Here is a 27980-nt window from a genome sequence, read left to right as displayed (position 1 = left end):
TTCTAGGAAACCCTACATTAAAAAATCACTTCTGTTGATATAAAAGTGCTTGTGGATGAGAGTGCATCACGACGACCAAACAACTGGCAAGAAGATCTCTGAGCAACATACTAAATGATTATCTTTCAAATTGCTTTAAAATAGATTGAGCTCTCAATTTTTGGGCCACTTTGCAAAAAAGAAATAAAAAATAAATAAAATTTAAAAGAGACTTCTACTAAGGCTTTTGAAGGTGGGTTAAGATTAAGGTTGATGTTGATTCTCATCTGGTGCGTAACTCTTTTTAAACTTTTGACGTTGCAGATGCAAAAAGGACAGAAAAAAGCGCCATATTGTGTTCGCTGACTTCGATCACTGCCATGTAGTCGTTAGCAGCGACATGAACGGATGCCTGAGTGGCCGCTTTTGGCACGTGAAGTTAAAGGTACAGCGGCACGTTGATGGGAAGAGTTCACCATTTTGGGTTCTTCTGTTTGTTTGCAGACGCTCTACGGACGAGGCAGCGGTGATACGAAAACGTCTCCTTTGGCTATTTGGACTTGGCAGTGTAAGGTAGTGCAGCGGTTAGCGCTGTTTACTCACAATGAGACAATCTGCGGTTTGAACCTGTGGGCTGACGGGGTCTTTCGGTTCTCTCAGTGCAGCTGTGGGCGCTCCAGCCTTCTCCCACTGTAAAAAGACTTATTAGGTTAATAAGTGGTTGTAGATAAGTGTTTGGCTGTTCAAGGTGTCATCTTTGAACACCTTATGCTCATGCTGGAGGAGCGTACGATGGTGTAGTGGTTAGCAGTGGCATGGGGACCTTGGGCCCCGGCAGCTGGAAAAGCTGGATAAAGCAGCTTTGAAGAAGGATGAATGGTAACTAATAAGTCTGCAAACAATCAGAAGAAATTATTCCCAACATATTGAACTAGACCTTTAAGTGAGGACTGGCCTTCCTTAGGCCTTCGTGGTTCTGGCAGTGGAGTAAATTAACCCTCTTTTTTTAACATTTGGCAGTCAAGCAGGATTGTCAGACGTGGTTCTTGTGTAAATCTGCTATAAGTGCTGATGAATGTCAGTCTTATTCAGGCCGTTGAAAGTGTTTGGTCCCAGTTTGTAAGAGTTGATCCCGGCGGTCTTGTCAAGCACCCAACCTGCAGGTGTCGCCTAGCATTTCAAGTCATGAATCGGCCGGTCACCTGGACGTCTGCAGCAGCGGCCCCGGCAGGTACAGGTACCTCCAGATGGCGTAGTAATGGACGCCCGCACCGGCCGCCACGAACAGGTGCCAGATGGCGTGGGCAAACGGGACCAGGCCGTCGCTCTTGAAGAAAGCCACGCCCACCGCGTAGAAAACACCCCCCAGAGCCAGCTCGCACACGCCCGAACGCTCCACCTGCAACACAACACAGAGAAAACGCTCCATTGTCTTTTTAATGTCAGACTGCTGTGGATTCTTCTGTAGTCTGTAGGTCTGAGGTCGGGTCAGTAGAAGCAGTAACTACACCACTGTGTGGTAAAAAGTGGTATTTCAAGGCCGGATGAGCTGGAATATCTTATTCTTGACACAATGTCAATTATTTTAAAAGTATCTCTGAATGTGAAATTGAGACAGGACAGAAAAATGCAATAATAATAAGCTTTTCAGCCGACAAAGTCAGGTCTTTTCAGGAGATTTGATTCATGGAAATATGTAGAATTGGGACTTTACTGACAGAAGAAGGTTGATTTCCATACATTTTATCGTAATTTCCAGTTAAAAAAAAAACAACAACTTCAAAGTCCATGGGTCATCCGTGAGTTTACTCCAGTTTCCCACCCGCAGCCCAAAGACATGCCTCTCAGGTCATCTGATGACTCTAGATACGAGTGTGAGGGTGTGTGACCGTCTCTCTGCGTTCAGCCTGCAGCCACCCTCTAAATTAGCAGGACTGGCTGCAACTTGTTACCATGTTATATGATCACAAAACCTCTTTTACTTTTCATCCTTGAGAAAACATCTAAATTGACAACAAAGTTTTAAATATTTCATTATGAATTTCAAGCTAAACCAATAAGAAAATCATTCAATTTACTACAGCAAGTTTTCAGGTTAAGAGCTAAAAGAAAGCATTGTGTTTGCCTTTTTTTTCACATGCTGACTGTCTTTTTCTCCAACAATGGCAGGAAGTCCGTCTCAGAGCTTGTTTTTAGAAGTAAAGAAGGCCAACACTCTGCGGTTTGTGCTCACCATGGACAGAATGACCAGGGCAGGAACCGCCCCCATGGCCACGTATCCCAGCAACTCCACCAACTTGTACCTGCGCACAGAAGGAAAACAAACAGGGGCATGAAAAGATAATAAGTCAATTTTCCTGAGTAACTGTTTGGGCTCCAAACAGCGGCGAGGTGTTTGCTGTAAACGCCGGAGGGAGCGGCGGCGAAGGGGTTTGGTTTCAGGTCAGTCGTATTAAAAACCAAAGAGACTGTGTTACCTCTCGTGGAAAAAGAAGACGTACATGGATCCTACAAAAGCCATGACCCAGATCAGCCAGCGCATGTGGCACGCCCAGGGCCCCAGCTCCCTCAGCATCAACCTGCGGAAACACGCCGCACACGCTCCGTTACACGGCAACTCGCCCTGATCTTGTTAATCAGTCTTGTTGTCCTCCAGATTCCCGCGCGTTTCGCCCGCCGCGGTTACGTCACCCACCAGGGAGAGTAGGAGGCGGCGATGAAGAAGTAGATCGCCATTCGGTCACACATGTGGAAACGCTGCTCCACCTTCCTACAGAAATAAATGAAGACCAAACATGACAAACTTTAACTACTCGGAGTCAAGGAAGAATCTGTCTCCAAGTTCTCCTGCTTCCTTGTGCACTACTTCATAACCTTGGTTTTAAAATGTGCTATCAAAGTAAAGATACTCTTATAAATGTTGTTACGTCTTTGAACACAGAAAACAGTGTGTGTTGTGTCTTTTTCTGAACTGTGTCATGTGTGAAGGTCGACAATGGATCCTTAAAAAGATAAGATTTCTGTCTTAATTCTGTCTTGTTAAACCAAAAAGAGCCCTGTGGTCGTTTGGATCCGAATGGTCTTTTTTTCAGCGGATGTGCCACATCTGTTGTTTGACGTCTGGCCTTCTGGCTGTGCCAATTAACAAAGTGTGCACATATGAGTGTGTTGTAAATCCATCAGAGCGGCACAACAAATACAAACACACGCACGCTCGCGTCCATCTGCTAAATCCCCTACCAGCATATTCCGCAACACAAACACACACCGAAGGTGGCTGATCTTCCAGGCGGCGGTGTGGAAGAGCGTGGACGTGACGAAGAGGCCGGTGAGTCCGCTCCCGTAGAGCCAGGCCGCCGTGCGATGCCACTGGTCCACCGACAGGAAGTACAGCACGGACCCGCCCACCAGACTCGGGAGGATCCACAGCTGATGAATGAAAAGAGGCATAAAACGTTAGGATTTATTTGGATTTTGGAAGCTTGGCTGCACCGTCCCTCTGATACACCTTCATCAAGGAGTTAACATATGAGTATGAGTGTGATTTTCCTCCCACAGTCTAGAAGTGTGTGAAACGATAGACCAAGACAGTTTATCTAATCAAAATGTTGAAAAACTGTTCAGTGCTTCGTGTTTTTACAACATAAATCTGTCTGGGACATGAGGTAACTTCATGTTTGCTACAGTGATATTCAAGCTTTGTACGTTTTCTCACTTTATGGTTACACTGTTCTTTTAATGGCAGCTCACTGATTGTGAACGTGACGTTCTGGCACCAGGCAGGCAGCTCAGTGGGAGAACATGAATGAAAGAAGCCAACGTGTCAGGAACACGACCGACGACAGAAAACGCTGCCCCATTAGAGGCTTTATGGTCATTATGGCCATGTTTCCTTCTGTCTCTATCTGTCTGTTTCAGTCACTCTCTCTGAGGCAGAGGCACACAGGGATTACAGCAGATTAGAGAAAACTACAGGCTGACTCACAGATTAAAACCCACTCTCTCTATCACACAGCAAAAAAAAAAAAAAAAATCCTCCACATACTGCTTCATTCCTCACAATCCTCTCCATCTTTTCAGAAGCTGGACTCGCTCACTGCACAGGGGCAGTATGGGGCACAGACAGATTTAAAGGCTTGTTTTTATTCTGAAAATGCATGCTCCTCATTCCTCTCGGTCTGTGTGTGTGTGTGTGTGTGTGTGTGTGTGTGTGTGTGTGTGTGTGTGTGTGCGTGCGTCCGGCCGGCTCTCACCCCGTGCGTGGCACAGTTTGCAGCATGTTCGTACTCAGTGGGCTGGTATCTCTTACTGGCCGGCACCCTGCAGTTCATGAACCTGAGAGAAAGAAGGGGGAAAACAAGGAGGCCATGTTTATGACTTTATTAGTTAACGGTGTGCTGAACGAACAAACATCAGGGTTTGTGTGTGCGTGTGTGTTTGTGTGTGTGTGTCTCATTCTTGGAGGATTTACAGGTCTGTAATCCACATCACGTTGTCTGAATTTGAGTGTTCCTCATTATTCCCGGCGAAGTCGCCGCCTGTGCCGGCAGGATGCCGCGGCCCCGAACCGTCCGCTGGATTTGCATTCCTCCTCGTCCCGCCGCACTCGGGGAAAAGTTATTGCCCGTGCCTGTACTCCTGTGCGCTGTGTATTCTATTTAATCAGCGGCAGATCTCTAAATCCCAGCTTACAAGGGAAAAAAACACATCTGGAGATGTTACGAAACCACATTTTCTACATCAAGATGAACACAAACACACACACACACACACACACTCTCTGGTTTGAGTGCAGCCCCTCACACAGGGCCACAGGTGTGTCCATGTTGGTGAGCTGTGTTATTTGATTACACATTTAGGCCAACGGCTCCACGTCACGTGCGAGCATACCGCCTCTTCTTGCTGTTTATTAAAAGAGTTCAACGGAAAGAGCAGTCGGGGTAATCTCCTCAGCTGTACTCTTCAGACTGAATGACCAAACACCTCAAGGTTACTTAAGATTCTTTCTCTGAATATCAGAGAAGGAAAAAAAAAAAAACAATTACAAAATGCAAACATTTTATGTTTGAGCTGAAAAACGATTTCAGGAATCATGACTCCAGTCTCCTCAGTTCCTCCTGTCACTTCAGTTTTGGCTCATAATCATCATGTTGCTCATGTAAACCTGCAAATTTCTGTAGAAAAATCGAGAAAAGTGACTGAAAACTTCTCATTATTCACTCAGTGCTGAGGCTTCTATCTTGTTCAAGTTGCGCACAAAGACAACACTAAATGAAAGAACAATAAATCACTGTTCTGCTGTTTTTTGTTTTGTTTTTTTTTTCCCCCTGCATCTCTTCAGGCTGTGCCAAGCACGTAACAAGACTATTTTCTTCTGAGCACTGTAGCTCTGTGTGGACCTGAATGAGGCCCTCTGATGTCCTCTAATCAGTTATGACAGGACTCTGCGTGCGTGTGTGTGTGTGTGCGAGTGTGTGTTTGTTTCTGTTTAATGAAGTGAAAAGGAGGAATCAGGACGCACAGGCTGATCAGAGACAACGTTATCACCTCACTCCACTCATTCTCTTCTCTCGTCTTTGTTGCTACGCTCAGACTCTCTGCAACTACGCCTTTGTGTCTGTGCGACGTGTTCCTGTGTGCATGTGCATGCATGCAGGTGTCATGTTTTTGGCTCACAAAGCAGGCGCTTGGTCATAAAAGCCCATTACTTCACATTCCACACATTAATAGGATCGGTTGCATCTAAGAGGATCAGGACCTTTGGGACCTGGTGGGGTCATGCACACAAAGTGTACACACACAAGGTATCCGTGCATGTGTGAGTCTGTTTGCATACATCCTCTGTAAATGACAGACTATTCCCATCCCAGCAAAGATTGAGTTAATCTCCTTTGGGACCCAAAACTCTGGTTCTCACGATTATCGCCATCTCCCGTTCACACAACCACACACTCACAGAGACATTCAGGAAAGCTGAGAAATGAGTGGCCTGGAGCAAATCTGTGGACGGTTTCTGGAAAATTGCTCTCTCTGAAAGTACTTCAAGACAACAAGAAAATAACGAGAGTGAGTTTTAACGCAATAAAAGAAATTATGTTGACAGAAAGATTAAAATGGAATCTGTTTCGGCGTAGAAATGTGGACTGCAGTACTCTCTGTGTCTCACACACACACACACACACACACACACACACACACACACACACACACACACACACACACACACACACTCACTCACTCACAAAGTCAATATGTGTAATCTATAACATCCCCCTGACTGTCAGTGTGCCAGAGCGACAGTGCGCATGGACGCGCACCGGATGAAAAAAAAACAAAACAAAACCAAAAAAAAAAAAAAAAAAACATGGTGCCAAACATGAGCTTTTAAACTTTTTTCTTTTGTAATTAAATTTTACCTGCCGAATTTTGTCTTTTTAAAGTCCATCTCGTGCGTGTTTCGGGGTACGTGGGCGCTCGCGCGCGCGCGCGTCGGTGCGCTCGCGCTCTATCTCCAGCAAAGCAGGCAGCGCGCGTCGTCTCCTCCTACGGGTCCATTCCGGATGTCCCACCGCCGCGCGTCCAAACATCAACATGTAGAGTCCAGAGGGGGACCGGGGGGGGCGGCGAGGGGGGGCAACGACCTGCGGAGTGGCTCAACTCACAGCGCAACGGCGACGACTACATGGTCCCGGGCTCCGGCAGGCACGCGCACACTTCTTCTTCCCCGCAGGGCCAAACCGCGACGCGCCATCCCGACGCGTGAAGTGCAGCGCGAGGAAACTGTGCGGAGTTTTGTTCCGAGTCTCGGATGTGTTCGCAGGATGTTCCCCGGGACTGGGGGCTGCTGCTGGGAACGCCTCCCCTCCTCTTCTCCCCTCCCCTTTCGCCCCCCCCTCTCCAAGTCCGATGATAAGGCGAGCCCTCCCAGCCACGTGCGTGCTGCCGCTTGATGTTGTCCACCGCGCTGATGTGGGATTTGGTGGAAAAATAAAAGGTGGATAATGATAATAATACTGGAAGAGGAGCTCCGAGGTGATCGCTACACCTGATGGAATGCTTGAATGAAGTTTTTCACTTTATGCGAAGAGATTTTCCTGCGAATACATGAAGAACAAGACAAAACTTATCAAAGATGAAAGAAATATGACCACTTGTCAACTATGCTCAGGTTGTACAAGTGAAAGATCCTTTTACACTAATTAAAGATACTAAAGTTTGACACTTTTCTATTCACAATTCATTCATATTAAAACCTTTGGATGTTGAATTTATGGTCAGTAACTTTATTCTTCGACAGAAATGTTTGCCTTGATTGTTGTTAACCTTTAATTATTGATGTTTTATGTATATATACATTGATCTTGCTTCTGATGTCTCAATAGATGTGTTTAGAAAGTAACAAATACTTGAATAGTTTTTGATTGTCTTGTATTGACACTATAACATCTCAGTACTTTTTCATTGCTAAAGAATTACTTTTTAGTATAATTTATGAATGTATATTTTCAGTGAAAACAGATTTTATTTGAATATTTTCTCACATTATTAGTATTGTCATTTTAATGATTGATTGTTGCAGCATTTTGAAATGTGTGCCACAAATAAATTATGATTTATTATTTGTTCTTTTGAGTGTATTTACATGTAACTCTTTTTGTCTCTTCTGTTACATAATCGTATAATCAATTTTCAGGTCATGATTTTATGTTAACAAAAATGTGTGCAGATCTTATGTAACTCATTTTTAGAAATATAACTGTAACACGTTTGTCTTGTGAAACAATTGGTGCAGAAATTAATTTTTAAAAATTAAAGGTGTTTTTCATTTATTTATTTTTTTTTATTTGAATGACTGAATGAAAATGTCAAACTTATGAAAGAGTGTACTTTACTGATTATTCTCACTGCCTTTGTTTTGAAGGTGACATTTTGCAGAAGGTGAAACCCACAGTTTGGGAAACACCTGACTGAATGTTTGGACTTTACACAAGGCAAATATGTCCAAACTGCCTCCATCAGCCCCCAACAGCAACATACTGTTTGCTGTACTCTTGTGATTTCATGTGTTTTTCCCAGCTAACAAGATCTTGATTTTTTTTAGACAGAAAACATTACTTCTGTGACATGTGTTTCAAGCTGGGTGGTAACTGAAATGTACTGTTTGTCCTTTGTGTATAAAGTACAATCATTCATTGTGTTGCATTCAAGTGTGCTGGGAGCTCTGCAAGGCCAAGCCATTGATCTCCTCAGAGTAACAAGGTAAACATGTCATCTTGTTTCTGTGTGTGAATGTAAACCTGCTGCACACACTTGTGATGTCCAACCCCACTTGTTGGGGCTTTAAAGCTTGATTCCACAATGTTTAGTATGGCTTTAAGAGGATCAGGTCCAGTGATCGTCAGCTAGTTGTGATAGGTTAAAGTGTAAGGAGCCACCGACTGACTCATTCTCTCAAACAGTCAGGTACAGCATTGATTTTCATTCAACAGTTACATGTGTTCATTAATTCACAGAGCCCGTCCAGCTTCCCTGCAAACAGACACGTGCAAACAAACATGCGCATGCTCAAAGTCAATGGAAAATTAAATATTATCCAACAATAACAGTACCCACCAGAAGCCCTTTGTGGCACTGCACGGCAGCTGTGTGAGAAAGAACAGATACATTATGCAAACACACAGATATCCAAACAAGTTTCCTCGCTGGCAGCAAAAACACGTTACACATTTACCCCCCAGCTGTGTTTGGAGATAAGGCTCCATGTCAGGGACAGTGGCAAGTTCACCGCATTTTTGCATGTAAATAACATCACACGCCCAAACGTGCAAGAAAATTCCCCTCGAAAAAAGAAACAACAGAGAAGAGTTGATGTTGACTGGACATTTATTAAGTGTAGGCTCAGAACTGTGGCCAGAACTAAAAGACACTACATTTCCAGACCTCTTAAATAAAGTACATGCTACCTGTGTGTATGCGTGTGAGTGTGTGATAGTGCCTCACATTAAGTGAGCATGAAGTTTTGCTTGAAAAGCACATTTGAAAGCTGGAAATGCAGCTATGCGTTTTTGCCCTTCATTTCCCAGAGCCTGTCTCCTTGAGCATCTCTGTCCATCACTCTTGTTTGGAAGCTCTGCTCCGGACCTCTGTCTGCGCTGACAGACCTCCGGAGGAGAGGCAGCCTCGCTCTCGGTCCCTGGAAACACTAAACTGGACCAAAGGACAGCTGACTCAGAATGAAACCGACACTCCAGCCCGTCTTAAAATCAAACACAAATGCAAATACACATGTGGACATCAAGAATGAGCCATCTTTATACCTAAAAACACAACATTCTTATCAATATGTTCACAAATAGGAGACACGGTTGAATCCTGATACATTTTTGAGCTTTTTATTTATTAGAAAACAAATTCTGCATGTAAAACTACTTTCTTAGTTTTCTCTTTTTTTACAGTCTCGTTCCTGTTTTCTTTGCTTTGTTACAGTGTTCCTCCTCCACATCTGCCCTCCTTTTGTTCTGGCAGATCCTCACACGAGTGCTTGTTTGCAAAGACTCCGACATGCTCAGACTTACACCTGAAACTCCAATGAAACTGATATACACGAATACCGTGACTCACACTTGAAATTACATCTCAGTCAGTGCCTCGCCCGCCGCTTCCTCCCCGTCCCACGCCTCTAACCCCGTCTCTGTAACCGCTGGAGTCGGCGGTTGGAACGTAAATCATGTACATGTCGTGACACTCATGCCCGTAACACAAAAGGCAAGGCATAGAGAGAATGATCAGTGTGGAGCCTTGAACAACGGTGATGCCGAAATGGCAGGAAGAGAAGAACTGCAGCCTTCAAAAACAAAATCTACCATTGCCTAATAAGACCTGATGCATCCTTTGTAGTCAGTGTGTGATATTTTAAGGATGTTTGTACTCCTGATGCCTGAACAGACTGAACGGAGCGATATGTGTGCAAACTATTATGGCATATATCACATAGGAGCATGACAGGTGTATTTATTAATGGAAATGTGAATAATTAATGTAAACAAACTACCGTACTATGTGAGCTCTCCAGTGCTTCCCTCTTGATCTGTATGATATCTGGACCACAGGTGTGTGCAATGTAGATGGAATTTGGCTCTCTGGATAATATGTGTATTAGCTGAAGTCTTGCAAAAGTCTCCCTGTAGAGAAAATGAAATAATATAAATCTTGATTTAACTGTCTTCCTGAAGTGTCTCTGGAACATGTTTGCGCAAGAGAAGTTCAACTTTTTATATATATACCGTATATAATAAGTGTTCTTTATTGTAGTCTTAACATTATTATCGTTCAGTGTATGTCCACCCATCTTCATTCAGGCTTTGCAGGCGGTCAGTGTGCTAATGTGAAGAACAGATTAGCAAAGGCTCTTCTGTCCACTGCAACTTCCCCCTGGGAAAGGCTCTTCCCAGACAAACCGAGGCTGACCTCGGGGTCTCCTCTCTCCAGCGAAAGGCAGCCCAAAGGCTTTGTGGTCAGATTAAAGCTTCAAGCCTCTCACTTTCCTCGTTTCCCATGTGGAGGGGTATCAGCTCTATTTCAAGCGTTTCACAAATAATCCATGAAGGATACTTTCAATCTGCAAAGAAAACTTCCTTGAAGCAGACAGACATAGGCTCCAAATTCCTAAAACACTGTGTGTTGGCAGGAATCTACTGGTGGTTTTCTCCAGGTCCAGGTCTGAAGCATTTCCAGGCACATCTTAACAATCTCCAGGGCTTTGACACCATAAACATTTTTAATTACTGTTGTGATCTCCAGCCAGAGCACTGCAGCCCTGACTCCTGTGTTCGCCCGGTTTCCTTGTTTCAGAAGCTATACTGGAAATCTTTGTTCAACTTCATCTGAGATTGCAGTGTTAAATGTGACCTTTCGTCCTCTGGATGTTTTCCTCTGAATACTTGACCGTCAGTTAATTCATTTAAATTTAAAATATTTAACTTCAAGAGATGTTGGACCTGATGTATTTATGTGATATATGTGTAACTAATTGTATTCATATGTATGATGGGTTTCTCTTAAAGATAGAAAAAGACCAAATTTTAAATAAGAAGATAAAAGGGGGGGGGGGGGGGGTATAATACGCAATAGTGTTTACTCATTTAATCATAAAATATTTAGGTCACTTTATGAGCTGTAAACCTGTACCGTATATATCACATAGTGCAACAATAAATATTTCATCCAGGCACATGGGCAGCAGTGGTTCGTGAAATACTAATTCAAATACTTTGTGGTGTGTGTGTGTGTGTGTGTGTGTGTGTGTGTTTCCTCCAAGTACTATGGTTTCCTCCCACAGACCAAAAACATGCTTGTGAGGTTAATTAATGACCCTAAATTTCCCATTGGTGTGACTTTGAGTGTGTGCGTGCGTGCGTGTGTGTGTGTGTGTGTGTGTGTGTGTGTGTGTGTGTGTGTGTGTGTGTGTGTGTGTGTGTGTGTGTGTGTGTGTGTGTGTGTGTGGTTGTTTGTCTCTGTGTGCTTGCCCTGTCATTGACCCGCAGCCTGTCTGGAGTGTATCCTGCTGTTGCTCATAGGTAGCTGGGATTGGCTCCAGCGTGCACAGGAAAAGAGAACGCGGAGGGATATTTAATGCAACAAGACTGAACAAATTTACAAGTTATCATTTCTAAATACTGTTCCTGGAATTAATTAATTTCTTGCCTGTGCTGAGAGGCAGTGAATAGATACCTGTAATCTTTAAACATACCAATAGGGGGCGCTAGTACATCAATCCATGTGCAGGCCACTGGGAAGTGGGGACTTTTCGAGAGTTGCTAAATATCTCCTTCCTGTGTGTCAGAGGTACCGGAAGTCTAAAATTCTCCCCACAGTTCCACATATTCGAAGTTTTATTGTTTATTACCTTCAGGATATAACTCTGAGGGTCGCCGCGTGCCTCCGTTTGGTGGGTCCTCTAGGCATGGGGGAGGTGTCCTGTCCCTTTAAATGTGCGGCACGCCGCGTGCTCTGCGCATGCGCGCTGAGAAGTGAAACAGCCCCATGTAAAACAACAACAATCACTACAGCAGCACTGGACGAAGAGATGGCTCCCTGAAAGCTCAGCACCTGGCCCCGATCTCTCCGCTTATCCCGGTCCAACAAGCTGCTATTCCCAGCGGAGCTTTTGATGGTGCCGAGCCCATGAACCTGGCCAGTCAGAGCGGGGACGCTGGCGGCAGCCAGCTCCTCTTCGCCAACTTCAACCAGGACAACACGTAAGGCCGGGCCGGGGACTGTGTGCGGACCCGATGGCCTGTACTGTACTGCTAATGCTAGCTAGCTCCGTGAGGACTTGTCTGGGCGCTTTTAGGGGGGCTCAAAGCTCGATGTGAAACATAGTAAACTCGGACTCTTTCATTAGAAATCTTTACTGATGGAATATGACGCCAGTCAGAAAACAAACGACCCCCGTTTCCTTTTTTCGTAAGTCGTCGGTGGCGTAGATTTGCCAGCTAGCGTGATGCTGTGTGGTCAGAGGCTAACTTTAGCCCACAATACACAAACATGTAGGTTAGGTGTCGTGTAACTTTTAAGATGGCTCTTGTGAGGATTTCTTCGCTGTATACACACTGGGTTTACGCAGAGGCATCTCGGATTTAAGTATATTTGTTAAGTTGAGCCTCTGTAGTATTTTTTTTTCTTTTCTTTTTCACAGCTACAGTGAGATAAGACTAAGAAAGTTAAGTGGGTCACCTCGTTTGCTTTTTAGATGTATGAAGTAACGCATAATGGGAGAATTGGCGAACTACACTAGATTTTGCTCAAAACAGCAAATGTATGTGTTCATTACTAAACAGATTAATTCGTGTGAGTAAAGCCTGAGTGTGGCTTCCACATGTGGCTGGTCCAGTGGCCCAGACGGTCTGAAATGAGACCAGCAGGCTGATCCTGCTGATGTTCACCGTGAATGGCCTCTGGCCGCTGAAATAACGACCCGCGGACCCCATCGATACTCACTTTCATTTTCAGGCTAATATCTGGCTTCGTGCTCACTGCAGCTCGACCCTCTTTGTCTCTCGTGTCTGTGCAGGTCCTTGGCTGTTGGCACCAAATCAGGATACAAGTTTTTCTCCCTGTCCTCTGTGGACAAATTGGAGCAGATCTATGAATGTAGTAAGTATTGCATAAGCCCTGTTCCTGCCTTCTGCTGCCATCTGCCCACTTGTTTGTGCACGAAGTGCAGAATAGTTTCACATTGTCCAACAAACCGGTTCTATACTTTGTTAAATAATTGCCCTGTAATGTTTATCAAGTTATTTTGTTAATTGCATGCTGTCTAGACAAGGTGCTCCACCATTAGGCTTTTATTTTAAATATTTATGGCATCTGTCAGCACTTCTCTCATATCCTTCAGCGAAGAGCTTCCGCATCAAAATTTGATTACACACTGTATATTAGGTCTAATTTTCTGATGCACTTTTGTATTAGCGTCCAATCAGAAACGTCATGAGTTGTATTTCTTGTGTTTGGTGGAACACATCACACCTGGTTTACAGTTACATAACTGATATCACTATCATCATGTTCATTGAAGTTGTAGATAAACCTTGCTTATCATGTGTGCATGTTCAATAATTGCTTGACCTCAAATAAAATCATTTTGCATGGGTCGATCTACAACTATTGAGAATGGAAACATGGATATTAGCTTGAATTTGTTTCGAAAAGGGGTCAGCACATGCTGGGGAAGTTCACACTGGGTAACCAGCCACCTGAGCCTCTCGCTCGCGGCGGCATTGTTCAGTTGGGTGCTCAGACAGGTTTTTAGCAGCTTTGTTGTCGGCTTTGGGGAATTAACAAGAAGCTTGCATGTGTTCAGTAGGAGAAGGGTTTTTGAGGTGAAGTGAGCATATTCGGTGTGATGTTGTGTTAATCAGCAGTTGCTCAACAGAGCTTGTCAGGATATGTCCTGGTATAACCCACATGTAAGGTAATAAAAGACCTTCACTTATAGGTTACACAGTCAAGAGATCAGTCTTCATTTCTAGAGCAGCTTTAAGACAATCAAATGCAACTCAAGAGTGCTTCACAAGTTTGTAATGTGTAAAGTACTACATCTGTTAAACAGTGGCCCCAACACAACCGAGTAAACCAAAGGAAGGGAATTCACTCATCATTGTTTGTTTGGATCGCTTTTGCTCAACCCATTCTTTGAAAATACATCGTGTGTGTGTGCCTGTGTGTTCATCCATCCACCCATCTTCTATACCGTTCTATCCAACTTAGGGTCACTGGGCGCTGGAACCACTGGAGCTGACAATGGGCGAAGGCAGGGTACACCATGGACACGTCACCAGTCCATCACACCGCAAACACAGAGACAAAGACAGACAGTCACACACTCACATCCAAGCCTGCCACTTTAGAGCGACCAGTTATCCTCAAATGCATGTTTTTGGACTGTGGGAGGAAAGAATCCCACAGGAAGAACTTGCATGCTCCCCACAGCAAAGCCCTCAAAGCCCGACCTGGACTTAAACTGGGGACCTGGGGTTTTGGTATCCAACATAAAGCTGTAAAAACCTTCATGAATCACTTTGCCACCTCAGTAATGTTATTACTACATGTTTTCATGTTTCCACTTTCCTACCCATCAAACAGAATCTTCCTCCAGTAAGTGAGTGGCTGCGGCTTCTTGTGCGGGCACTGTGAGGTGATGTGTTTCTGTGTTTATGTGTGTGCGCCCCTGCAGCTGACACCGAGGATGTGTGCATCGTGGAGCGCCTGTTCTCCAGCAGCCTGGTGGCCATCGTGAGCCTGAAGGCGCCCCGGAAGCTCAAAGTCTGTCACTTCAAGAAGGGAACCGAGATCTGCAACTACTCCTATTCCAACACCATATTGGCTGTGAAACTCAACAGACAGGTAGGAAAGCAAAGGAGAGACTCGCCATCTGACATCTCCTCTCATTTTGGTTCTAATTTTAAAATCTGAATTGGAGCCTTGAAATCAGTCATTTAATTAGTAACATTGAAAGATCAGTGATATGGGGCGTAAAGGTGAGCTCAGGTTGGAAGTTTAAAAGTCACTTTCTCTCTACTATTTTGTCTTGGCTAAGCTACACGAACAGTGTTTTGCATTCCAAGACTTAAATGTCTGACATACATTTGTGTTTCCTCTGCAGAGGCTCATAGTGTGTCTGGAGGAGTCGCTTTACATTCACAACATCCGAGACATGAAAGTGCTACACACCATCAGAGAGACTCCTCCCAACCCTTCAGGTGAGTCTGACGAGTACAGGCTCTCATTACTTGTGACCTAAGGTACAAGGATGAAAAGCCTGAAACACTTTTGCTCTCACACTTTAAGACGCTTTGACCTACATGATATGAAAATTACCCCCCAGGCTGCCACTGTAACCACATTCAGGGGTTCAGATGAAATCAGCTGCATTGTCCTTTGTTTAATCAGCTGCTGTTTGTCTCTGCAGGATTGTGTGCTCTCTCAATCAGCAATGATAACTGTTACTTGGCGTATCCCGGCAGTGCGACAATAGGCGAAGTCCAGGTTTTTGACACGGTCAACCTGGTAGGTGATCACGCCAGGAAGCGTCCTGCCGCACTGTTTTTCTTCTTTCTGGCAGCATAAACAATTGTCTGACATTGAGATCTGCCGTTAATCTGTCTCTTTTCACCTTGCTGTTCTCTCACTGGTGCGTCTGTTTTCCAGCGAGCAGCGAATATGATTCCGGCCCACGACAGCCCGTTGGCAGCGCTGGCTTTCGATGCCAGTGGAACTAAGCTGGCCACAGCCTCAGAGAAGGTAGAGCGGCTTCGACGCTGCTTTTTGTTTACCTGTGGAATTAGAGATGTGCGACTTTTTATTCCCATTTGAATAAATAGTGCAAGCATTGTTAAATCTCTTGTGTCTTTCACCTCCTCAAGGGCACAGTCATCCGCGTCTTCTCAATCCCAGAGGGGCAGAAGCTCTTCGAGTTTCGACGGGGAGTCAAGAGGTAGATTAAAGCACTCCAGTCAATGTCGTTCACGGATTGCGTCTCTGCTTTTTGGGTTCACCGGCCCCCCCCCCGTGCGTTTCAGGTGTGTGAGCATCTGTTCTCTGGCGTTCAGTATGGAGGGCCTGTACCTTTCTGCCTCCAGCAACACGGAGACGGTCCACATCTTCAAACTCGAGACACAGAAAGAGAAATATGTGTACGTACCGCTGTGAGCGCGGGACCTACGGTGTGCGTCCATCTTCCCCAGACAAACCCAGACATCTCGTTTCTATTTGTGCACGCAGGCCGGCAGAGGAGCCCGCCACATGGGGAGGCTTCCTGGGGAAGGTCCTGATGGCCTCCACCACTTACCTGCCCTCGCAAGTTACAGAGATGTTCACCCAGGGGCGGGCGTTCGCCACCGTGCGCCTGCCCTTCTGTGGACACAAGAACATCTGCGCCTTAGCTGTGTGAGTATAAACACGTTCATAAAATAAACTGAACTTTGAGTCATATTGTCACATAACTGAGCAGAGAAAGTGGCTTTCTGTGGCTACAAGCCTCATGAAGAAGGAAGGAAGGAAGAAACGTTCATCTTGTCACACCTCAGTCTGGGGCTTTTGAGTCTTTCTCAAGTCTGATGATTTGGCCCATTTGGCTGTAATTGAGCACTTGGCTCACAGATCAGTGGAAATAAGACTCCACCGGTAAGCCAAAGATGATTTAAAATGAGTGAAATCAGACCTATAGTGAGATAATTCTGAGGCCGTCTCACACACAAAGCCACAAATGACAACCTCTAACCGTTTTTTTTTTCTCCTGAACTGATTTTGCCTCATGATGAGTGAGTCGGCTAAAAACTGCTCTGTCATGACGCTCATGCCGGTTGCGATTTTAGGTATTTTTAACCAAAAATTCCACTGTGTCTGTAACCGATGAATCACTTCCCTTTTCAAATTCCCGTGAGACATTGCTGCTCGACACAGTTTGGCTGCTAAACAGTGAGAAGTTTGTAAAAGTCACTGAGTTTATATCAGTGTTCAGTTGTGTCGGTTCAAACTGTACTCCTTCATTCTTTGTTTCGTATCAGGATTCAAAAGATTCCCAGGCTGCTGGTGGCAGCAGCCGATGGTTACCTGTATCTTTACAATCTGGACCCGCAAGAGGGAGGCGAATGCACGCTGATGAAGCAGCACAGGTAACACACCCACGGTGAACACGGAGTGTATGTGTCAGATGAAGGGTAATGATGCACAGCTCAGTTATAAGATTAATAATTTGTGACAGTGATACTGAGAGATTCTGTCGCCGACCTCAGGTTAGACGGCAGTGCTGAGCCCCCCAATGAGATCCTTGAGCAGGGGTCACATGATCGCCCACTTGTGGCCCAAACCTACAGTGCAGCTGTCACTAAAGGTATATTCACAAGTAACACTTTATTTTCTGAGGTCCTGAACTTCCTCACAATTTTCTTTTATTGTCACAGGTGAGGGTGGAGGGAGCTGAACAGACATTTTGATGTAGTTTGATGGAAATAAAGAGAAAACCTAATTTATTTTTAACCCAATAAATTATAACCCCCAGTTCATCGCACCTTTTGATGAGATATTCCTGTAACAGCTGATGAAATCCGGTGTGTTGGCTCGCCTTCATACACTTGTATTACTTAGACGTCCCTTTGAGGGCTAAAATATTAAAAACACTTCTCATTGTAATGTAATCTGTTTAAACTCCACTGCAAACTATTGCATCAAAGATGTTCTTAAATTGACAGTTTCACAGATAAATGATAATTAATCTCCTTTTCAACGGTACCTTCAGCAAACTTTCAGTGTAAATGTGACTTTTAATACATTTATTTAGTTATTTATTTGCCAAGATTCACATTTTCAACTTTAGAAGACTCACAAGAAAATTTGTAAGGAATTTATGGACCTATTTAGTAAAGTGTTACCATGTTTTGTTTTGTTATCGTGTCACTGTGGTGTAGTAGATGTGTGTGCATGAAGAAATCATGCATGTTTTCATGCTCGTTCTGTAGTGAATGTTTCAGTGGTAAGTGGCTCAACTGTAAACGCACAAATTCACCACTTTCTCCCGTGTGAATATTAGTCGCTCGCGATCTGCGCTGCCGCTCACCTCTCGACCCGCATCCCTCAGGTTACTGTGAAGAACAAGGCGCCGTCGGCGGCGCGGGGCTCGAAGACGACCTCAACGACCTACGCTTGGAGGAGGAGAACGAGCAGCCGCCGCTCATCCTCGAAACTGACTGACTGAACATACCTGCCAATCAGAGGGCTCCTCTGGTGCTGCTACACACATGTGACACAAGGAGGGGAGGGCGGGGCGTGGCGGGGCGGGGGCGCGCAGGAACAGAATCACAAATGCGGCGGGAGGAGGGGGGAAGTGTTTTAGTTTTTATTTCCTTTTTCTGAACGCTCAAAGTGTTGAAGAGCCCGTCTGTCCGTCTGCCCGTGCATTTGTGCGTTCACATACACGTCTGTCTTCTCCCCTCCCCCCCCCATCCTCTCCCCTTCCCCCCCCTCCTCAGTTTAGCCTGCGCAGGCCGAACTGAAGCTTTGCATGTACATGTGCCAACCGCTGGAAAAAAAAGAAAAAAAAAAACATGCTCCAACGTGAAAATGAGCATCTTTGAGCGTGAGTGTGTGTGTGTGTGTTGGGGGAGAAAAACAAAAAAAGAAAACCATGTAGCTGTGTCTTCTTCTAAAGACACGCGTGATATATACACACACAGACGCAAGCACTGTGTACAATGAAAGCGATTGTGTAAGTGCCTCTCTGCCCTAGTGTCATGCTTTCTCCCGTCTGAAGAGGGAAGACCTCGTTTTATTTGTTTTAATAAAATCTAATTTCATTTGTCGGATCTTAATCGAAGGCGTTGCGCTTGTCTTTTCCTCTCTCACCTGCAGTCGCCTGCCGTCCAGCGTGGCATGAGACAAGTTTACCCAGAATGCAATGGTTCTGGCATGAGGCAGAGGTGTGTGTGTGTGTGAGCGAGTGTGTTTGTGCTGAGAGCCCATTTATGTCTGAGAGTGTGTGTGTGCTGGGCATGTACATTAGCAAAACATCTAGTAATTAGCCTCCACTCGACTTGTCCCTGCTCACGTTTACCTCATTCATACAGAGGCTCCCTCTCCTCCCGCCCGCCCCCACCCCTCCTCCCCCAGGCCTGCAATCATTGGTTGATTTTGAACTGATATTATTGATTTTTTTTTTTTAAATCTACGTAACCAATCATAACCGGTGATGTGTCATGCGTATGAAAACATGCATGGTGTTGTTGATGTGGTACTGTATCCATACATCAGAGACACACAGTGGGGTGGGGGGGGGACAGCTGAGAAACAGGAAGTCCGGATGGTCTCCTTTTACTCCACTGTATCTCTGCTCTGTACATTAGTAGACGTGGCAAGATATCACTGTACCATATCATCAGGTTATGACTTGAGAGTATCCACCCTTGGGGAGACGGTGGGTTGTTATATTCGATTGATCCGGAGGTGTCAGGCTGAGCCTCGTCAACTGGTCCAGGATGCTGCATGACTCCCCATTAGTCCTCTGGTGTGTAACGCCGCAGAACGAGGATTGAGCGGTGGGATTTTGGCGTGTCAGGCATTTTCTAATGATTTTGTATAAAATGTGAAACATTCATCTGAAACTAAAATGACAATAAATTCCATGTTGATGTATGAGATGGGTGCCTCCGTTTGTTGTTACAGTGGGGATGTCAAAACACAGAGTTAACACAAAAAATTTAAATGATATGAAGCGTGGAGCAAAATTTAAAGTAGCTGAAGTGAACTGCTCTGTGTTTGGTCACAGTTGTTTACTCCATGATGCTTCCTTTCTGGCTGAGGTTCATTTTCAACATCATCCAGCTCGTGCACAGTTTGCCTGAGTTTAGACAGCTCAGTGGCCTACTCCTCCCACAGGAACACAAGTTTCTGTCCTAAATCAGCTGCTTTGAATGAATCCTTGAAACTTGTAGTACTCTAAATGAGACCGTCAGTCATCACATGGAGGCCATCAGGGCCAGAGTCTGATCAAACTTGGAGCTGATCAGAACATGGCGACCACACTTCCTGATTTCAATGGGTGGCGCTATGGCTGATGGTGATGATCATCATATCGTTATGGTCAGACGTGGACACTGATGCATCAGTTTCAGACCATGTACACCCAGCTTCCTGTGTGTGAATCGTGTGTGGTGATCACATGTAGTCATGCATAGAGCAAGTATTGAGACAAACTGGATCATGTTTCCCCAGGTGTGTGGTTTTTTTACTGCCTTAATAAGGTTGTATGTGGTGTTGGTTTGCTCATAAAAACTCTCTCTCCTTTACAAGAAATCAGGAAAGTTCACAATGTTTAATTCACATTCAAATAGAACCCACACAAAAATGATAGCATTGTTTTCTACATGTAATGGCTAACAGCTCAAAGGTCAAGACAGAATTGTTGCACCATGAATTTCTTATTTATTATTCATTTATTTATTTATTTATTTATTCATTTATTTATTTATTTGTTTGTTTGTTTATTTATTTATTTACATCATATGTAACCACAGTCTCTGTACAAAGGACCTAACCCTTTGAGAGGGCTCTCAAACACATTCACACATTCCCATCAGGACACATTTACACAATAAAAATGAATAAATTGTTAAGAAGTGTTAAAAAGGGTGACAGTAACTCAGTTGGTAGAGCAGGTTTTCTTATAACCGGGAGGTTTGCGGTTCGATCCCCGCTCCCGCAGGCATAAAACTGTTGTTGTGTCCTTGGGCAAGACACTTCACCCACCTTGCCGAGTATGAAAGTTGTGAGAGTAAATGGTTGGTGGTGGTTGGAGGGGCCGATGGCACAGATTGGCAGCCTCGCTTCCGTCAGTCTGCCCCAGGGCAGCTGTGGCTACAGTCGTAGCTTACCACCACCCAGTATGGTGTGAATGAATAATGCAATGTAAAGTGTCTTTGAGTGTCCTGAAAAGCGCTATATAAAACCAATGCATTAAAAAGTGAGCAGTGTATCATTTAAAGTTGTTCAGGATGGTTACAGCAGACGCAATGAAAGATTTTCTGTAAGTGTTTTTCCGGCCCTTGACAACAGTAGTCAAGGGCCTGATGACATCATCACCTCTGATGACATCACCACCATCAGAGAACATCAGATTCTCACACGGGCTTTTAGAACAGCACCCGTTCATTCGGTGAAGAGAGGACCCAGAGAGTGCAGTGGAAGACTGAGCTCACGCACATTTCACAGAGACTAGGTTGAATAGCTTCCGAGAGCGAGGACAGACAGCTTATATCACATTCACACTGAGACATCCAGGTATTTTACCATGGAGAAAACACAGTCATTCCTCCCAAAGTCCTACCGAGTTTGTGAACTCTTGGGCCAAGGGAGTTACGGAGAGGTCTACAAGTGCCGTAAACCGGGGACCAAAAAGAGAGTGGCTGTTAAGGTCCAGATTAATGACAAATACAGTCTGGAACATGAGGTATGAGAAATATCATATTAGCAAATTCTAACTATATTCAAGGTAGCAATAGCTCAACCAGCAAAGTTGGTGTTTTTGTTTGTGTTGCTAAGATCAATTTGAACATGTCGTTCATTAAAATGATCATGTCTCTGCAGGCTGAGATCATGAGGACCCTCATGTCTGAGAAGTTGGATGAGGCCAATATTGTAAAATACAATGGGGAATTGCATGCTAAGAACCACATAAGTCTGGAGTATGAACTTCTGGACAAGACGATTGATGTGGTGGAACCCATGCCCCTCGATGACATCCGTGTCATAATCCAACAACTGGCCACAGCATTTGCCGGACTCAAGAAAGTTGGTGTGATCCACGCTGATTTGAAGACAAACAATGTCATGTTTGTGAATGAAAAGAAACAGCCACTGAAGGTCAAACTTATTGACTTTGGCCTGGCAATGTTCAGGCACGAAGCTAAAACAGGAAGCATCCACCAGATTCATCAAGTGAGGTAAGAACCTAAGAACCGACGGCGTTACCGTGACTGAATCTCCCACCGTGAGCTGCTCAGACACACTGACTACGTTTACATGCAGTCAATATTCGGGTTCAGGTCAATATTCCATTTGGAATAACCCGTTTACATGCTTAAACAGACAGAGTTACTCCTGTTTACATGATCAGGGATCTCCCCATTCAAACCGCGGCCACAGACGACGGCATGACTGCATTTGCACTTTATGCCACTAGGTGTGCTGTTTGCATGTTCAACCTTATTTTACACAGACACCACAGAAGAAGAAGGGCGCTGCAGGCTCTCTCTGCATGTTGTTAGAAAAAGAGTAAGCCAGCGAGACATGGTAATATGTTTAATGATGCGATGCGCCGTTTTTTTTTTTCAGTAAAAGAGAAGAACTGAATGATCGTTTTGGCACATTTTATTTACTTAGTAGCAGCTAAAAGCTAAACTGTGTCACAAGTAGTTCCTGGACTCAAATGACCGAGATTCCTTGCGGGTAGACCATGTGCAGAGCAGTATTTCATGTCCCTTTCGACCGGGATATTCCGATGCGCGTTTATATGACCAGAAATTCAGGTTAGAAAAGGAGTAACCCAGGGGTAATATTCAGGTTTTTAAAAACCGGAATATGAGCATATTCAGGTTTTTGCACGTGTTTACATGGCTGTGCGCAACCGGGTTATTGCGAATATTCTGGTTAAGAAAGGGTTATTGACTGCATGTAAACGCACCCACTGATGTTCAAATTTTCAGTCATTCAATCTGACAGTGTCACTAATAATGATTCCATTTCTTTCTTCTTTCACAGGGCACCAGAAATAATCTTTGGACTGCCCTTCTCAGAGGCCATTGACATCTGGTCTCTGGGTTGCATGATGGGTCGCATGCTGTTTTGCCGGTTTCTTTTCAAAGGCAGAATTGAATGCAAGACAGTAAGTAATTTTCTACACGCATGCATGAAACACAAACACATTTGATGGGTTTAATGTTCTCTGGAAGTGTCTTCCCTAAGAAGTGAAGTTTCCATCTTGAGATCTTGAGTTGCTGGATTTTCCTGACGGTCTCAGAATGTGAAAACTAATTTACAAATAACAACTTTACTTTGTTTTTTGCAGTTGAAAAGAATCATACAAATGCTGGGACCACCACCACAACATTTGCTGAGTGCTGGAGTGAGGACAAAAAAGTACTTTCAAAAAGATGGAGATCACTGGAGACTGAAGGTACCGCACCGCCTCTCTATTATTTTTTAATTTTATTTTTCACTGTACATCCCAACACAGTATTTTCATGTACACTTATTATTTTACATGCACCATTAATACTGTGATTAATTTTGCCTTTTAGCCAATATTAGAGACTTTGAAGAAGACCCACCGACGTGCTCATTCAAAGCCTGAAATCTGCTGCCTGGAAGACATGTTGACGGTATGTCTGTAAAGACCAGTAGTGACCCACTGAAAAATCACTGTTTAATGTCCTCCTTCATTTGATAATTTGGAAAAGGTTTTTCAATTTTGCTTTTTTGATTTTTTTCCCAATACAGTTTCGAGTGACTATGAACGACGACCCGCATGACATGACAGCGTGTCTCGATCTCTTAAAGGCCATGGTCTGCTGGGACGCCAAGCAGAGGATCACACCTGAAGGGATCCTCAGTCATCCTTTCATTACCAAGAGCTTTCTCGGCAGTGGGTAAGTGTGTCAACACACAGCAGCACACAGTAGTTTTAAACTGTGAAAGCTCTGTGTTTGAACCAAACATGCAGCTGTTTGTCATAGATCATGTTGATTATCATGGTTCATAAAGCCAGTGGAACAAACTTATTATATTTTTGATAAGGAAGACCTCAAACATTGTGTAAAGATTTATAGATCAACATCAGAGAGAAAATCAGCTCTGATCAGTAGGAACCCCTCTAACTCTGCATTTCTGTGTCCAGGCCTCCCTCAAGAAACAACTCCAACGCTTCAGAAAGACTGAAACCTGCCACAACTTCAGACTCTCCTGGTCCTCCTCAGGGTCCTCCTCAGGGTCCTCCTCAGGGTCCTCCTCAGGGGCCTCCTCAGGGTCCTCCTCAGGGGCCTCCTCAGGGTCCTCCTCAGGGTCCTTCTCAGGGGCCTCCTCAGGGTGCTGCTCAGGGTCCTTCTCAGGGTCCTTCTCAGGGTCCTCCTCAGGGTCCTTCTCAGGGGCCTCCTCAGGGTCCTTCTCAGGGTCCTCCTCAGGGTCCTTCTCAGGGTCCTCCTCAGGGGCCTCCTCAGGGGCCTCCTCAGGGTGCTGCTCAGGGTCCTCCTCAGGGTCCTTCTCAGGGTCCTCCTCAGGGTCCTTCTCAGGGGCCTCCTCAGGGTGCTGCTCAGGGTCCTTCTCAGGGTCCTCCACAGAGTAGTCCTCAGGGTCCTTCTCAGGGGCCTCCTCAGGGTCCTCCACAGAGTAGTCCTCAGGGTCCTTCTCAGGGTCCTCCTCAGGGGCCTCCTCAGGGTGCTGCTCAGGGTCCTCCTCAGGGTCCTTCTCAGGGTCCTTCACAGGGGCCTCCTCAGGGTGCTGCTCAGGGTCCTCCTCAGGGTCCTTCTCAGGGGCCTCCTCAGGGTGCTGCTCAGGGTCCTCCTCAGGGTCCTCCTCAGGGTCCTTCTCAGGGTGCTGCTCAGGGTCCTCCTCAGGGTCCTTCACAGGGGCCTCCTCAGGGTGCTGCTCAGGGTCCTCCTCAGGGTCCTCCTCAGGGTCCTTCTCAGGGGCCTCCTCAGGGTCCTCCTCAGGGTCCTCCTCAGGGTCCTTCACAGGGTCCTTCACAGGGTGCTGCTCAGGGTCCTTCTCAGGGGCCTCCTCAGGGGCCTCCTCAGGGTGCTGCTCAGGGTCCTCCTCAGGGTCCTTCTCAGGGTCCTCCTCAGGGGCCTCCTCAGGGTGCTGCTCAGGGTCCTCCTCAGGGTCCTTCACAGGGGCCTCCTCAGGGTGCTGCTCAGGGTCCTCCTCAGGGTCCTCCTCAGGGTCCTTCTCAGGGTCCTCCTCAGGGTCCTCCTCAGGGTCCTCCTCAGGGTCCTTCTCAGGGTCCTTCTCAGGGGCCTCCTCAGGGTGCTGCTCAGGGTCCTCCTCAGGGTCCTCCTCAGGGTCCTTCTCAGGGGCCTCCTCAGGGTCCTTCTCAGGGTCCTTCTCAGGGTCCTTCTCAGGGGCCTCCTCAGGGTGCTGCTCAGGGTCCTCCTCAGGGTCCTTCACAGGGTCCTTCACAGGGTGCTGCTCAGGGTCCTTCTCAGGGTCCTTCACAGGGTCCTTCACAGGGTGCTGCTCAGGGTCCTTCTCAGGGTCCTCCTCAGTCCACCCCAGACCGTTCTTTAGAGCCTGTTGATGATTGCGAGCCCAACACCAGACATTTGGACACAGAAAACCTGGAACTGAAGGATGAAGAGGAGAAGAAGTCTGAAAAGAAGAAGAAGAAGAAGATGATGAAGGAACGCTTTCGTGACTTCTTTTGCTGCTTGCTTGGAACCTTCTGCTTCAGCGTGGCTCGATCAGAATCAGTGGCAGAACAGGTCGATGGCAGAGAAGATGGATGGATGGATTGAATCTGCGAAGCTGAAAATGTCTCGGTGCAGCTGGAAGGATCCATTCACAGGCAGCACAGAGTTGTTACTCTTTTATTTCTCCAACGAGAACACAGGGATTAGCTGAGCTGATGCGAGCACGGACACAAGGAAATCTTGCTCTGCATAAATGTCCAGAAGTGACTGTATTGTTATTGGCGCTTTCTATGTAAAGCTGAACTGAACTGAATTGCAGGACAGAACGCACTGACAGACCCTCAACGAGCCTTCAAACATGCACAGAACCAAGGACACAGGGGGGGAGGGGGAAACAAAACAGTCCCCGAGCGCCCCCGTATGGCCGCAGAGGTACAGGGTGTCACAGATAAAGCTAAACTGAAATGCAGAAAAAGTTCAAGAAGATGAAGAAGTAAAAAGATGTGAAAAAATAAAATAAAATAAAGCTTTAAATAACTCCAGCCAGTCCCAGCTTCATCCCAGATGATGATTTTTATTGTGTTTTCTTCAATTAAATTTGGGTTGGTAGAATCCAGTTCTTCTCACTTCCTGCTCAAATGGTCAGTCCAGGGACAATGTTTGAGTGACACACAAAGCTATAAATCAGTATGAATCGATGTAATCTAGTTTAATGTTGTCCCTTTAATCCCAATAATATATTCCAGTCTCTGTAGCAGGATGTCATGATCAATAGTATTGAAATCAGCACTGAGATCTAACAGGACAGGAACCAGTTCTGTGTCTGCGGCAGTGAGAAGATCATTAGTACCTTTTACCAGAGCTGTCTCTGTGCTGCGATGAGCTCTAAAGCCTGACTGAAAAGACCCAAATAAACTATATTATATAGATGGTCACAAAGCTGACTTGGAACAACTTTCTCTAGGATTTTAGAAATAAACAGAAGGTTGGATATTGGTCTGTAACTTGTCAAAACACCTGGATCAAGGGTGGGCTTCTTAAAAAGAGTTTTAATAACAGCAACCTTAAAGGCCCCACTTCCTGTTTGCAGCAGGTGGCGCTATGGCCGATGGTCATTATTGTCATATGGGCGTGAGTAAATCTGGACTCTGATGTGTTCCTGCTACACCAGCGAATATCAGACATGGTGCTAGGCAGCACTCATGCCTTCAGGCTTCTGTGAAAGTTTTTCGTAACTGTTGCTCACCAACCCCTTCACTATCAACATGCCATGTTTCAAGCCGTTTGGTATTACCTTTAAATCACTTGTTCGCTCTAAGAATGTTCATGCTCGTCAACCACAAAAGTGTGTTTCTCCCAACATATGAACATTGTCACCAGGTTGATGTGTCTGGCAAGTTTCACAACTTTTCACATATGCTTATACCCTCAAAATGCTTTGGAATGTCACAAACAAAACGCTAATAATCAGCCAGGATTCTGACGAACCCTGATGCACCACCAGGGGGAACTGATGTCAGGAAAGTGCAGAGAAGTGGAAGAGAGCAGGCTTCCACTCTTTTACTCACAGCATTACAGTAGCCTGTTAATGTTTTTAAAAGAGAATCTATGTAATAAAAACAGAGAGACGAGGTAAAGAAATCTTCCAATCTCTCAAAAAATAATAAGTATTAAGTAATAAGCAATAGATCACTTAAAAAAATCAAGAAGCACCAAGGCTGGATTAAAGTTGCTGATATTTGTTCATCCTCTGCAGTTACAAACCGTCCTGTACTTTGGCTCTCGTGGCTCCTTCGGCTTCCAGCTCCTCCTCCAGCTCACCAATGGAGCCCTGAAAGGGAGAACGAAAATACACAAATCCTTACAAAAAGCGCAACAAAAGGAACACGGTTTTTAATGGTCCTAATTCCACCACACACCCTTTATTCTAACTAATTCCAAACAATATTTGTGTAGGAAGAATCCATCTCTTCAATCTGCACATCTTTCTTTTTTTTTATTTTACATTTTCCTCTTATACCAGACTGATTTGATTATCAGCGGAAAGCAGAATAACTGAAACAGCCTCTTAAACAGTACAGCCAATAAAAGTTTATAAGGTCTTAAGCCTTTAACTGCTAACCTGCTGCTCTTTGAGCTTGTGGCTCAGCAGCTGTGAGTCTGTTCTGCTGCTTCGGGGTCGTTTCTCTTGAGCTTTCTTTTCCTCCTGCAGCTTGTCGTTGCCATCATCTCTTTGGCTCAGATCACCTGTCACAGTTTGCATCTTTCAGTCCCTGCCCTGAACACACCACTGAGTAACAATATACTGTCGTTCGCCATTACATTTAAACTTATCGAGTCAACAGTGATTGCAAAATATTGTGGAATATCTCAAATCATAAAACTGTATTAGAACCAAATGACAAGTAATCTTGCTTCAAAATGAAAAAGTCCCAGAAGTCGATTTTAAAATAATGTTATCGAAAAAAATCACAAATCAATCATAATCCGTTTTGAACAAACTTTTCCCTCTGCAGTGTTTTCAGATCATGCTTATGTAGCGGCTCTGTA

General features: G+C 45.1%; 2 protein-coding genes and 1 long non-coding RNA gene across 6 annotated transcripts; 1 reads left to right on the top strand and 2 right to left on the bottom strand.

Annotated features, from left to right (window-relative positions):
* Nucleotides 1–5: 5 nt before the first annotated feature.
* mmd2a (monocyte to macrophage differentiation-associated 2a) lies at nucleotides 6–11950 on the bottom strand. 2 transcript variants are annotated; one of them, XM_030089341.1, is made up of 9 exons: nucleotides 11885–11950; nucleotides 8593–8621; nucleotides 6400–7073; nucleotides 4233–4314; nucleotides 3248–3408; nucleotides 2675–2749; nucleotides 2457–2558; nucleotides 2213–2282; nucleotides 6–1378 (listed from the first exon to the last, which is right to left on the bottom strand). In XM_030089341.1, the coding sequence occupies exons 4-9, from the start codon at nucleotides 4308–4310 to the stop codon at nucleotides 1178–1180; spliced, it is 687 nt and encodes a 228-aa protein (XP_029945201.1). In that variant the 5' UTR covers nucleotides 4311–4314; nucleotides 6400–7073; nucleotides 8593–8621; nucleotides 11885–11950; the 3' UTR covers nucleotides 6–1177. The 2 variants fall into 2 exon arrangements, with proteins under 2 accessions (XP_029945201.1, XP_029945200.1); XM_030089340.1 differs by having other exon boundaries at nucleotides 6396–7073; nucleotides 11885–11947.
* Nucleotides 6–27779, bottom strand: LOC115386888 (uncharacterized). Its single transcript, XR_003931327.1, has 3 exons — nucleotides 27753–27779; nucleotides 23213–23217; nucleotides 6–1149 (listed from the first exon to the last, which is right to left on the bottom strand). It is a non-coding gene; the product is annotated as an uncharacterized LOC115386888 (long non-coding RNA).
* Nucleotides 12021–19668, top strand: wipi2 (WD repeat domain, phosphoinositide interacting 2). Of its 3 annotated transcripts, XM_030089327.1 has the most exons (13): nucleotides 12021–12236; nucleotides 13052–13134; nucleotides 14248–14295; nucleotides 14714–14883; nucleotides 15143–15239; nucleotides 15449–15546; nucleotides 15688–15780; nucleotides 15903–15973; nucleotides 16059–16172; nucleotides 16261–16425; nucleotides 17046–17153; nucleotides 17274–17371; nucleotides 18116–19668. In XM_030089327.1, the coding sequence occupies exons 1-13, from the start codon at nucleotides 12163–12165 to the stop codon at nucleotides 18226–18228; spliced, it is 1332 nt and encodes a 443-aa protein (XP_029945187.1). In that variant the 5' UTR covers nucleotides 12021–12162; the 3' UTR covers nucleotides 18229–19668. The 3 variants fall into 3 exon arrangements, with proteins under 3 accessions (XP_029945187.1, XP_029945189.1, XP_029945188.1); XM_030089328.1 differs by lacking the exon at nucleotides 14248–14295 and having other exon boundaries at nucleotides 12022–12236; XM_030089329.1 differs by lacking the exons at nucleotides 14248–14295; nucleotides 17274–17371; nucleotides 18116–19668 and having other exon boundaries at nucleotides 17046–17157.
* Nucleotides 27780–27980: the final 201 nt, after the last annotated feature.

This window comes from Salarias fasciatus, chromosome 4 (genome assembly GCF_902148845.1).
Source record: "Salarias fasciatus chromosome 4, fSalaFa1.1, whole genome shotgun sequence".
Classification (NCBI taxonomy): Eukaryota; Metazoa; Chordata; class Actinopteri; order Blenniiformes; family Blenniidae; genus Salarias; species Salarias fasciatus.
The sequence above is the reverse complement of the archived record's forward strand: the minus strand, read 5'-3'. Positions and strand labels throughout refer to the sequence as shown.